Genomic DNA, 11,541 nt, shown 5'->3' on the forward strand with positions numbered 1-11,541 from the left:
CAGCATAGTTTTTATGAGGCAGCTGAGTTTTCTATTACAGTAAAACATACTTTCGCGAAACATGTATGTAAACAAACTTTGATAGAGTCATGGGGGCTCGAGCACTCCTGGCTCAGAGCTTTTGGCGGGAATCAACGGAGAAAGAGCAAATCAATTTTAAACTTGAGAAAATTTTCAAGCAGTTTTCCATTGGCTTGCAAAATAAAATTGGTCGACTCCGCAGTACCCAGGTTTTTCCTATGTTTCGAGGGGTGAATCGATTAGCTTGGAACCGAAGAGAGTATCAGCAACAATCCATACGAAACTAACGATTTTAAATTGGCTCACTACTTGACTAGCCCATTGGTCCCAAGCAAACGATTAACGTACCCCATTCTAACCGAAATTCTACTAATACACAATGTTTGTTTTGATTCGCTATGAAAGTTTGACAGATAAAATGAGGGGATATTGGATTTTCCTATGTTTCGAGGGGTGAATCGATTAGCTCGGGACCGAAGAGAGTACCAGAGCTGAGCCAAAAAGTTGAGCACGTTATTTCGGGACCTGCTAGTCTTAGACTTACTTCTATATGGTTATACCATCTTGAATAAGATTTTAAATTGCCAAGGTTTTTCTAGTCTTTTTCATTATTTTCGGTTGGGTACGCTGATTTGAAGTGTTATGAACATATTTAGGACGTTTAAAACATAAATAACAAGGAACGAGGCTCGGTAGCATAGTGGCCAGGGTTGCCAATAGCAAATCTGTATTTTTGCTTATAAAAATCTTTTCATCTGTATTTCTTCTTCGAAAAATCTGTATCAATATCTGTATAGTTTTAATATTGCGTATTTCACTCCAGTGTTGGAAGTGCGGTAACGGTCATTAAAGTGCGCTTTTGCATCAAATCGTGTTAGCATGTTTTGCGCCGAATACATGAATAGCGGTAAGCTTCAACTCGGATTTACTTTTATTTATTTTTTCTCTTGGTTTGTTTTTTCCGTCGATCTTGTTTTCCGTGCTGAGCACCAATGCTACCGACGTGCCAGGAAGGCAGCTCCCACACCTGGACCCTACCTATCGACCCATCAACTCATGAACCGGGGACCAACGGCTTTACTTCCCATCCGAAGGAAGGCGTGATCAGAGATGTTATGCCTCAGAACATCCCGGCGGCCTGTTGGGGTGACAGGTAATCACGCTTACCACTACACCACCGGCGCCGTTAAGGATTTACTTTTAATACCGTCCCTGTTTGGAAAATCTACCAAATATTTGCTTAAGGTGAGGTTCTCATTCAAAATGTTCAGTACATCGTTTTATTTTATTATTGCATTTTTTAAAAGGTATAGGGGAATTTACGTATTCTCGGCAACCTAAGCAGCGACCTTCTTTCTATAGCCTTTTTCTCTATGGAACGCACACATATGCAGTATTGGTTTGTTTACAATCTTTTGCTACCAGCTGCTCTAACAATTTCAGTCAAAAGAATTGTCAAAAACTGTTTTGAAACGCTTTTACAAAGCTCCAATCTTCTCTAGTGAGAGCGAGTATTGTCGGCAACCAGTTTTTCTTCGGCAACCGTTCCATTTGAACTGCATGTAAATCTGCTGTTCTATTATTGGCAACTCGAAATCAGCTACAATTTGTAGTGCGTGTGTTTCATTTCAAGAAAACCCTGCTAGATTGCTTTTTCTCAGTGGTAAAAATAAAGTCAAATTGAAGCTGAAAGCATAAAGAATCGTTTGCATGCATTCAGCGAAGTGTTTTCGTAAGAAAATCCAGTGAAAATAGTGTTTCAATTTGGGTTGCCGAAAATAGTCTGTCATGCCGAAGCCGTCATTTCCCCTAAGTGTCTACTATATTGTGTTGAAAGGGTTTTTCGATCCGCGCACAAGAAAAGTTTCTATAGGCCATTGTTCAGAGCGGAGTCCCAGCACTAATATTCGATCGAAACTGTTGCCAAAACTTTGAACGCGCTTATCTCGAAACATGATTTTTCAAAATTGTGTACAATCTCATTTGAAAATGGTTCAATTTAACGACTTCTACCTTTGACCATTCGCAAGAAAACTTTTTTCATTGGAGGAATGACCTATTGTCCATTCCTCTAATAAAATTAGTTCACTTTAAATCCTCATTAATCATGTTGTGTTTCCGATCGATCCTGAGGTACCAGACTGTACGCAGTTTGACAATTCCAGGCGTACACTACCTTACTCAAAACGTGAGCACTAGCACCAGTTTGTTTTTTTCGCCTTGTAAAAATAAATAAAGACGAAGTTCTAAGCTTTATGAATGTAAAAACCGCGTCCTTTTATGTTTTTTCATTGGCCCACAAAAAAATGTCAAACTTTGCTTACTTTTTGGCCATTTGAATGAGAACCTCCCCTTAAGATTGAATTGGTTAATAGCCACGTCGATACCAAGTCAACCCAACATTCGTAATCGGGATTTAAACCGAGGATAATATCAGTTGGTGCATACCACCATAAGACCATTCAAGTATTAGTAATCCAAAAACCAATGTATATGCAATTTGTGACGTAAGTAATTGCATGTACGCAACAATCAGGGACAGGGTAGACCTCCTGTTGATGAGTGGACTCAGTGATCTTATCAAGATGTTGCACTTGGTTTTGGTTTTGTCAACGTGCTCCCTGATAATCAGCTTGCTGTCTAATGTAAGGCCGAGGCAGACTATCTCTTTCTACCATTCCACCACTGAGCCGTTCAGGCAGATCTTATTATTCTTCGACGGAACACGATTGGGATATTTAGAGTGTGGAAAGATGATTACCTGGGTCTTTGCCGCGTTGATACGCATCTTCCAGCTGTTGAAAATTCAGACAGAATGTCTCTCTGAAGTTTGGCAGTCAGAGCTCCGATGACCCTACCCTCGCAGACGATGGATGTGTCATCTGCGAACTGAGACAACGATCCACCATCAGTGAGAGCCGGCATATCGGAGGTGAACAGTGTCGTGACCGGACCGAGGTTTCCAGCCTCGGTCACGGCTACACGAATCTCGGCTGATCTGCTTCCTTCCACTGCTGCTGGTATTTCTGCTGCTGCTGCTGTTCCTGCTGTTGCTGTTTCTGATGCTGCTGCTGTACATCCGTTGCTTTCAACAATCGTCACAAGAATGCTTCAACGAGCTCAACTAGCCCGTATTTATACCCTACTTAATTTCCCCTTCTTTACCCAGTGCTACTAGCTGTGTCGGGATTTCCCCTCATGAAGTAATGGGATTTTGTTCTCACGCTCTCTTTTCTACTATCACCTCTGCCATGTTCCATGCTAACTGGATTCTGCTCATATAGAATGTTTAATTACTTGATTTAATTGTCAAATTGATTTGCCTTCAAATAAAGTTTTCATTTATCATTATTATTCCACATCAACTCTATCTACCACAAACAGGTGGAATAAAATGGGGCCAAGAATGCTCCCTTGTGGAATCCCGGCACCGATGTTGAAAGCATCCGATGTGATGTCATTTAGAGAGACTCGGAACGTCCTGTTCGATAGGTAGTTGTTAATTAGCTTCACTGATAACCAGGTCATCATCCCAGACATTGTCGAAAGCTTTTTCAACGTCTAACATCGCCATGGCAGATGATTTCGAAACAGACTCGTTCCGTCTGAGAATGTTTGTTACTCGAGTCAGCTGGTGGACGGTCGAACGACCTTTCGAAAAACCAAACTGTTCCTCGAGTAACAAGTTAACATGTTACGAGCCGGTGATAGACTGCTCTTTTGAACAGTTTTGATAACCCTGAGAGAAGGCTGATTGATCGATAACTTGAAGGAGAGGACAGATCCTTCCCAGGTTTCCGGATGGGTATGACTTTAGCTGACTTCCAACAAGTCGGAGACACAGATTGAAAATCAGTGCCAGATGGTTGTAGCCAGATTCAGGATGTTGTCGAAACGTGGGCCCTTCATGTTTTTAGATGATTTAATATAGGCCAACAGTTCGTCAGCCGTAATCTCGGATTCCTCGGGAAAAATGTTAGGAATCTGAAGGAGGCTTGTTTGCTTTTTCAGTAACCTCACGATGTTTTGTCCGAGATTATGGGAGCTGACGAAGTGTTGACCTATCACGGCAGCCTTCTCTTCAGGAGTTATCAGATAAACCACTGGGTCGCCGTGACTATCCAGTCAGTGATGGAATGGGTCTTTGGCTTATTTTTAAGGATTTTTTTTAAGGTTCGTTTCCAAAAGGGTTTTGCACAATCTGGGAGAAAGCGGATCCTGTTAGCAAAGTTCTGATTTCTGAGGTCCACCATCCTGGCATGGATGGTTTTTTTTAGGCGATTACAGTGAGGAAAGGCAAGCCAAAACATTGGTAATGCCTTCGAATTGAGTTGCGGAGTCTAACAAGATTTTTGGTAATTCTATCAAGGTTCAGAGTATTGCTCACCTGTCTGGATACTGTACTCAAGACACCGTAGTCTACAGTGGAGTCAACACAGTGTTAGATAGCGATGGTTGTTGCGTCGGGAAGCTTGGAATCGGTTGTCGGATGAGCCCACATTGACCACCACCGGATAGTGGTCCTAACTCAGATCCTGGTGGGTCACAGGTTGCGAGATGTTGTTTGCCATGTTGCTGACGAAGATGTTGATGGTGGAGTGTCGACTGTTGCCCCAAGCCTGGTGTTTGGCGTTGAGGTTGCCAGCGATGATGTACTTCTCACGCCGTCGAGTTAGTCTGATGATGTCTCTCCGCAGGTCTACTGCTGACCCGTCCTTGATGGTGACTTGTTTGGGACAGTAGGCCGCAATGATGGTAATAGAGCCGACAGGAGTGGAGACTTCCACACCCACCGCTTCGATCATCTTCAGCTGGATACTCGGTAGCAGTCGACAGCCAATATTTCGCCTTAATGCAGGAGCTGGTCCAGTCGAGCCGAAAATTGGGGAGGTGAACATTTATCTCCGGCTTCAGGTGTGTTTCGGTGATGACGGCGATGTCAATGCTATGTTCATTGAGGAAATCAACGAACTCAATGATTTTGCTCTTGAGCGAACAAGCGTTCCAGTTGGCTATTTTGATGGCTTCACGGTCCATAATTTTGCATGAGGGACAAAACTGCAAGAAGCTGTTCAGGCAGTGTCTTGATGGTTCGCAAGATTATGATCACCTCAGTCACGAGGATCACTTCGTCGCTTGTGAGTGGAGAATTGTCTTCTGACTCACCTGACACAGCACGGGTGTTCGAAAATCCCGGGCAGTAGAGCCATGGCTCGGCTGGGCCGCAGCGGCAGTGAGGCGATGCTGAACCACAAACGAAGTGACAGACGACTTACTGGTGAAGAAATCCATTAAAATAATGTGGTTCACTGTAATAGAATTTTCTTGGAAGCTTGTGCCATCATCCACCAGATGGGTTAGTTTTTTTGTTTTGATTTGAACAAAGTTGATTTTGTGTACAATGATTCTTTGACAGTGTGCAAAGAGTGCGTATCATTTTGTCATTTTTTTATGCATTTCAGTTTTGAGTAGAGTGAAAGAGATAGAACCAAAACATTCTAGTACATTCGGTTAAAATGCTAGTTCAATCTAGTAGTAGCAACAATCAATACGAAACTAACGATTTTAAATTGGCTCACCACTTTAGTAGCCTATTGGTCCCAAGCAAACGATTAACGTACCCTATTCTAGTTGAAATTCTATTACTACACTATGTTTGTTTTGATTCGCTATGAAAAATTGACAGATAACATCAGGGGTGTGCGGATTCATGCAGAACATGCAGGGGTGAGTGAAATAGCTTGGGACTGCTTGGGACCGTTGTTCTGGTACTGAGTGAGCCAAAAATAATAATGATTTTCTTCGGGACCCAGCGGTCTTAGAGTTACCTCTATGGTAGTAGTGTTGCCATGTGGTACAATCCAGTAGTAGTGGTGTTGCCATGTGGTACACTGAAAAATTGCAATAGCAGGTTAGTCACCAAAGTTTTCGAGCCGTTCCGTCTGTCACTTCGTTTGTGGCTGAACTGAACGGTGGCTGGGACCCACTTGATCTGATGGTGGATACGCAACGGGGGCGGACGCTGGTTTAGTGGAAGCGTAAGTGGTACTATCTTCGGTCCCAAGCTTATCGATGCACCCCTCGAAAAATAGGAAAATCCACGAACCCCTCATTTTATCTGTCAAACTTTCATAGCGAATCAAAACAAACATATTGTAGTACTGTAATTTATACTAGAATGGGGTACGTTAATCGATTTCCTTGAGACCAATAGACTAATCAAGTAGTGAGCCAATTTAAAATCGTTAGTTAGACCGGTTGGTGCATATTTGAACAAGCCACTAATATGTTAATGTTCCCAACTCTGAACATTTAGGAGCCTTTTTAAGATTTTAGGAGGGAGAAGTTCATCTTAAGATCTAAGTCCTAAATTGGGAGAGGTTTAATAATCACTCAAAACCTTTGCATAATTTGTGAATGACCCTTTACAGTAAAATGAAAACGACATGTTTAAATTAAAACAATAGTTGAAATCCTCTACACGGTGACTCACCCCAGTGAGGCAGTCTCTGCAGTGATTGTTCCTGATAATTCAAGCGCTCCGTCTCTCGAAACTGGTGCCGATGCTAACCTCATCGTCACCTACTAACCTATCAAAATTTTCAAACCAATGAGATTTCGTTTAAATACGGTCTATCACGCTTCACGCTCACTTACTTCACACTAGCTCTATCTACTATACAAGAAACTTGTTATTATCGGAGTTCATTTTTATTCAAGACCTTAACAAAAAAAAACGTTAGGCTCTCTACTTAATCAAAAGTTCATGAGCTCTCAGACAGCTTCACAAATTCAGACATTTAAAATAGTCGGCGATAATGTTTAATGCCCCTGGCAGATTGAATGCGAGTGTCCGAGCGCACAAAAGATCAATTATAATTTCATTTACTGGTAAGCTCGGCTTCTCGCATTTATTTATTTATTTATTTATTTCTACTTGGCAACAGATAAAATAGTTACCCTAATGACAATTTTCTATATCTAAACATCAAAACTGCTTCAAACACAAAATTAACGCAAACAACTCTTAAAGCTACGCTTATTTTTCTCGCGGGACACATTAAAATCGAACACATAATAACAACTATTGAAAACGCGGCACATACTCAACATTGGTTCGTGTACGCCATAGTTGGTCTTCGAACGCCGGTTGTTGAAGAACGCATGCAGCCGGAGGTCCCGTCGTTGAGTGTTGATGTCAAGAAGACTGAGAAGTGTGGAGCAGTCGACGTTCCCTTGCAGAAGATCCGCAACGAAACAAGCCTTCGCCACATTACGCCTTCCTTCCAAGAGCTCCAGGTCGATGAGGTTACAGCGACTTTCATAGCTCGGCAAGTTACGCGGGTCGCGCCAACGAAGGTGTCGCAACGCAAAGCGAATAAATTTTCGCTGAACAGCTTCAATTCTATGGATGGCATTCTGATAGAATGGCGACCAAACAACTGCAGAGTATTCTAGTATAGGTCGAACCAGGGAACAGTATAAAGCCTTCAGGCAATACACGTCCTTGAAGCTTTTGGCGAAACGGAATAAAATTCCTATCTGCGATGAAGCTTTAGATACAACATAAGCAATGTGATCCTTGAACGTTAATTTGCAATCGAGCATGACTCCCAAGTCCTTGACAGTCGATTCGCGTTTCAAGCTTATTCCTCTTAAGGTGTAATCGTGGAAATGCATCGCCCGTTTACGGCCAAAGGAGATGACCGAGCACTTGGACACATTTAAAGACATCCTGTTTATCCGGCACCAATCATCAAAGACTTCAAGTTCTTGGTGGAGGAAATGAGCGTCTTGAGGCCCTTTTATTACGTAGTAGAGCTAGAGCTTCATGTCGTCGGCGTACGAGAGTTTAAGGCATTTGAGGATCAAGTTCACGTCGTTCATATACAACAGGAAAAGCAATGGCCCCAGGTGGCTGCCTTGAGGAACACCAGATGTAACAATGAAGGGTGGAGAAGCGTAGTCACCGATCTTAACAGACATAGATCTGCCAGTCAGATAGGAGCGAAGCCAGGTAAGTAGACTCCCATGAACACCCATTTTGTCATATTTAGAGATGGTAATTTCATGGTTCACTCTATCGAAAGCTGCAGAGAGGTCGGTGTATATGGCGTCAACTTGATGGCCACGTTCAATCTCACGAATAATGAACGATGTAAAAACAGTTAGATTAGTCGTCGTCGAGCGCTTAGGCATGAAGCCGTGTTGATCCTGAGAAATACTGTACGAGCAGTCTTGAACCAACTTTTCCAGGACAATTAGCTCGAATAGTTTGGAGATAGCACTCAATGCAGCTATTCCGCGGTAATTGGCGACAGTCTGCTTGCATCCTTTTTTGTGAACAGGGAAAACAAACGAATCCTTCCAACATTCTGGAAAAACTCCGGAGGTCATTGACAAGTTGAAGACCTTAGCTAAGGGCTCTGAAAGAGTGTCTAAGCAACGTTTCAGTACTAATGAGGGAATGCCATCTGGACCAGATCCTGTTGATGTTTTCATCTGTTTCCCGGCTGAAATCACCATGTCGCTGTGGATGGTGAATGGAGAACCAAACACCGACGTACGAGGGACATTACTCGTGGCAGCAGCAATTTCCTGAGCATCAAGAACTTCGTCTGAAAAAACGCTGCTGAATTGTGTGCGAAACATATTGGCGATATTTGCGACGGAGTTGGCATCAGTAACGCCATCAGTCATATTGGACGGCAATCCCGTTTCTTTCCGTTGCTCGTTCACATATCGCCAGAATTCCTTAGGATTAGCTTTGAGACGACTCTGCAAGTGAGACTGATGTGCGTTGTACAAGCTTGCATTGAGATCTCTGTACTCGTTGTTGGCGCGGACGTAATTAGCCTTCGTAGAATCTGTGTGATATTTACTGTGTTTCCTCAGTGCAGCCCTTTTCACCTTTTTCAGATGCTTAAGATCAGAGTTCGACCAGGCGGGTTTGGCAGGTTTACACCGTAGTTTTTTAGGCACAAACTGATCGATAGCGTAGAATATGATACCACACATGATCAAGGCAGCCAGATTCGCATCCCCGGAGTCTAGTGTCGCATTCCAATCCACATTAGCGAGAAAGTTATTCATTCACTCTGTCAGGGGCCTAAGTGTGTAGTGAGACATACACACTTAGAAATTATCGCTGACACACTTAGAAATTATTACCGAAATCTGAACAGCTAAACTGTTCGGTAAAATTTATGCAATTCAATTCAATTGCTTTTCATCTACTTTGAAACTAAATCTCCACTATAATGACAAGATTTGATTAAATGACAAGGTTTAACATGTTTTAAAATTATTTTCGAAATTCAATAGCCTTTAAAATTAAGGTCAAAGTTTTACCGAACATTCAGCTGTTCTGATTTCGGTAAAATTTACCGAACACGGAATTAAAATCTTAGTGTGTAGGGCGTGGGACTATAGAAAAAATTAGACAGGTAGTCGGACGAAAAATGCTTCACGTGTATTAGGATCCTAATCATGCACAATCTAAATCTATGAATACTGTATGTTCCAATTATTGCTTACAATTTGCTAAATTCTACTGTCATTCGTTTGTTCCTATAAAGTTCAATTATTCTGTCCGCTTCTCTCCAGCCACTTCCTACAGCGCCTTGCACCGTTGAGTAATACTCCGGATGTGAAGCCTCACCTGCGAACTGCACCACCGGAAGTCCGAGTGAGTTTACCAAAGGTTGGGCCAAGTGAGCTGCTTTGGCATTTAGAATGTCCGATTTCATCGAGCGACTGGTGTACGATCCACGGAAATTCCTATTTGTGTACCAGGTACTGCGGGTGAAAGATTTTGCTTCAGGTATCTCATATTTTACTAAAAATTTCCGGAGAGTAAACAGCAGTCCATCGACGACTTCCTTCTCTGGAAGACCTTCCATAGTCCTAGCATACTTTCCGTAAACCCATCCGACAAGTAAATTGGGTTGGTGTTCCGGAACGAAGAAACTGGCAACGCCTTCTATCCAACTTTTATCGGAATTGCGGAGCTCTTCCAGATCATTCTTGTTCCACAACATTGCAAAACCGTGCCATCCATTTGGCCAGAAAGGTTTCTCAAATTCCAATACCATTTTATCGATTACTCCAATGTAGAGTCCTTCGATTGCATTCTGATGCAGTTGAGGTAATTTTGGAGTGAACAGTGTGTGATAGACCTCTTTCAAAACTCCAAGGGAGACAGTAACTATCACATGGTCTACTACATAACAACTATCGTCACTGCACGTCACTCGGACGGGTTGATCGGGGTCCGATGGGTAACTGATATTCGTTACACGCTTGTTGAAAAATACATGGTTCTCGATCGGTATGGGCGTCGCTTTTTGCTCCGGAAGTCGTTTCTGCAATTAAACATTTAATTAGAAGACATTCAAACCAATCAAAGCATGTAGATTACATGCCATCATAAGGTCTAGAATCGTTTTGAAGCCACGTGTTCGCCAGTTGATAAGATATTCATCCTGATGATCGGTAAACTCCAATAACCCCGGTGCGGACATCTCAAACACACTATCTACGGCATTGTAGGTATTGTGGTAGTTTAAAAAGGATTGGTAAATTTGATAGCACGTTTCGCTGTCGATATCTGCAAATTTCCCGTCTTGTAGAGCCTTATGGAAACTAATACCTTCGATTAGATGTGTACTATTGTTATCTTTAATTGGATTGATACCTTTCCGAATAATAATCACCCAACGATCTACTATATCGTTTCAAATCATCGACATCATCTACAGAATGTTCTAGTACATCCACAATTCGATTCGATAGTTCCACCGGAACTTCCTCTCCATTTGATTTGATGCATAGCTCGTCTTCGCGGTGAGCTTCTACTTCAACCAGATTATACTTTGCCGCCATATCGTACACAACGTTGTCTACGTTCGAGTGAACCCTAGAACGGTATGTTTGATGAATAATGTTCATTCAACCATTTGAAATTAATCCTACCATTGGGCACCGTAATCCAGTACATTATCTGCGTAGGGTACCGTGTGAATTCGTCCTCCGATTCGATTCTCAGCTTCCAGTATAATCAAATTTCGGTATCCATTTTCGTACAAACGTGTAGCAGCAGCAATTCCGGACGCACCGGCGCCAATGATGAGTATTTTCGGACTCATAGTGCTCACCCGTGAACGTCACTAAACTATGCTTAGCAGTAAGTGTGCACGAAACCCCTAACGCGTCGAGAGTCAACCAGCGACTGAGATAGACTGTGTACGGGCAGCCAAGATTTTGAATCTTGTGATGGTAGTGGTTCGCTCGCGAAGTATCAAAATACTGTGGAATATGATAATCGATCTGTCGGAGTGCCATGCGGTGGGCTATAGCAACAAGCAGCAAAACAAATATGTTTGATAATTCTGATGATAATAATACAAGCAACAGCTGTTCTCCTGGTCGCTGTTGTAAGATATGACGGCATCCTTTACTTATCGTTATCATTGAAAATGAAAACAGTGTCGTCGACTAAATTTTTTTATTCAAATTGTA

General features: G+C 42.4%; 1 protein-coding gene across 1 annotated transcript; it reads right to left on the minus strand.

Moving 5' to 3' along the window:
- Window positions 1-9,545: 9,545 nt before the first annotated feature.
- LOC135698517 (spermine oxidase-like) lies at window positions 9,546-11,226 on the minus strand. Its single transcript, XM_065218526.1, has 4 exons — window positions 10,996-11,226; window positions 10,718-10,939; window positions 10,446-10,665; window positions 9,546-10,385 (listed from the first exon to the last, which is right to left on the minus strand). Exons 1-4 carry the CDS (start codon window positions 11,166-11,168, stop codon window positions 9,555-9,557), a joined length of 1,446 nt encoding a protein of 481 aa, XP_065074598.1. The 5' UTR covers window positions 11,169-11,226; the 3' UTR covers window positions 9,546-9,554.
- Window positions 11,227-11,541: the final 315 nt, after the last annotated feature.

The sequence above is a fragment of the Ochlerotatus camptorhynchus genome, unplaced genomic scaffold, assembly GCF_037179485.1.
Source record: "Ochlerotatus camptorhynchus isolate MF236.1 unplaced genomic scaffold, CSIRO-AGI_Acam_v1.1 ptg000089l, whole genome shotgun sequence".
Taxonomy (NCBI): domain Eukaryota; kingdom Metazoa; phylum Arthropoda; class Insecta; order Diptera; family Culicidae; genus Ochlerotatus; species Ochlerotatus camptorhynchus.

What these genes read in the sequence shown, in the direction of transcription:
- LOC135698517 (XM_065218526.1), bottom strand. Translation starts at nt 11,168, where the DNA reads ATGAGTCCGAAAATACTCATCATTGGCGCCGGTGCGTCCGGAATTGCT. An exon ending in GGTGATTATTATTCGGAAAG is followed by an intron (nt 10,666 to 10,717) that starts GTATCAATCCAA and finishes CGAAGGTATTAG; the next exon opens with TTTCCATAAGGCTCTACAAG. An exon ending in CGATTCTAGACCTTATGATG is followed by an intron (nt 10,386 to 10,445) that starts GCATGTAATCTA and finishes GTTTAATTGCAG; the next exon opens with AAACGACTTCCGGAGCAAAA.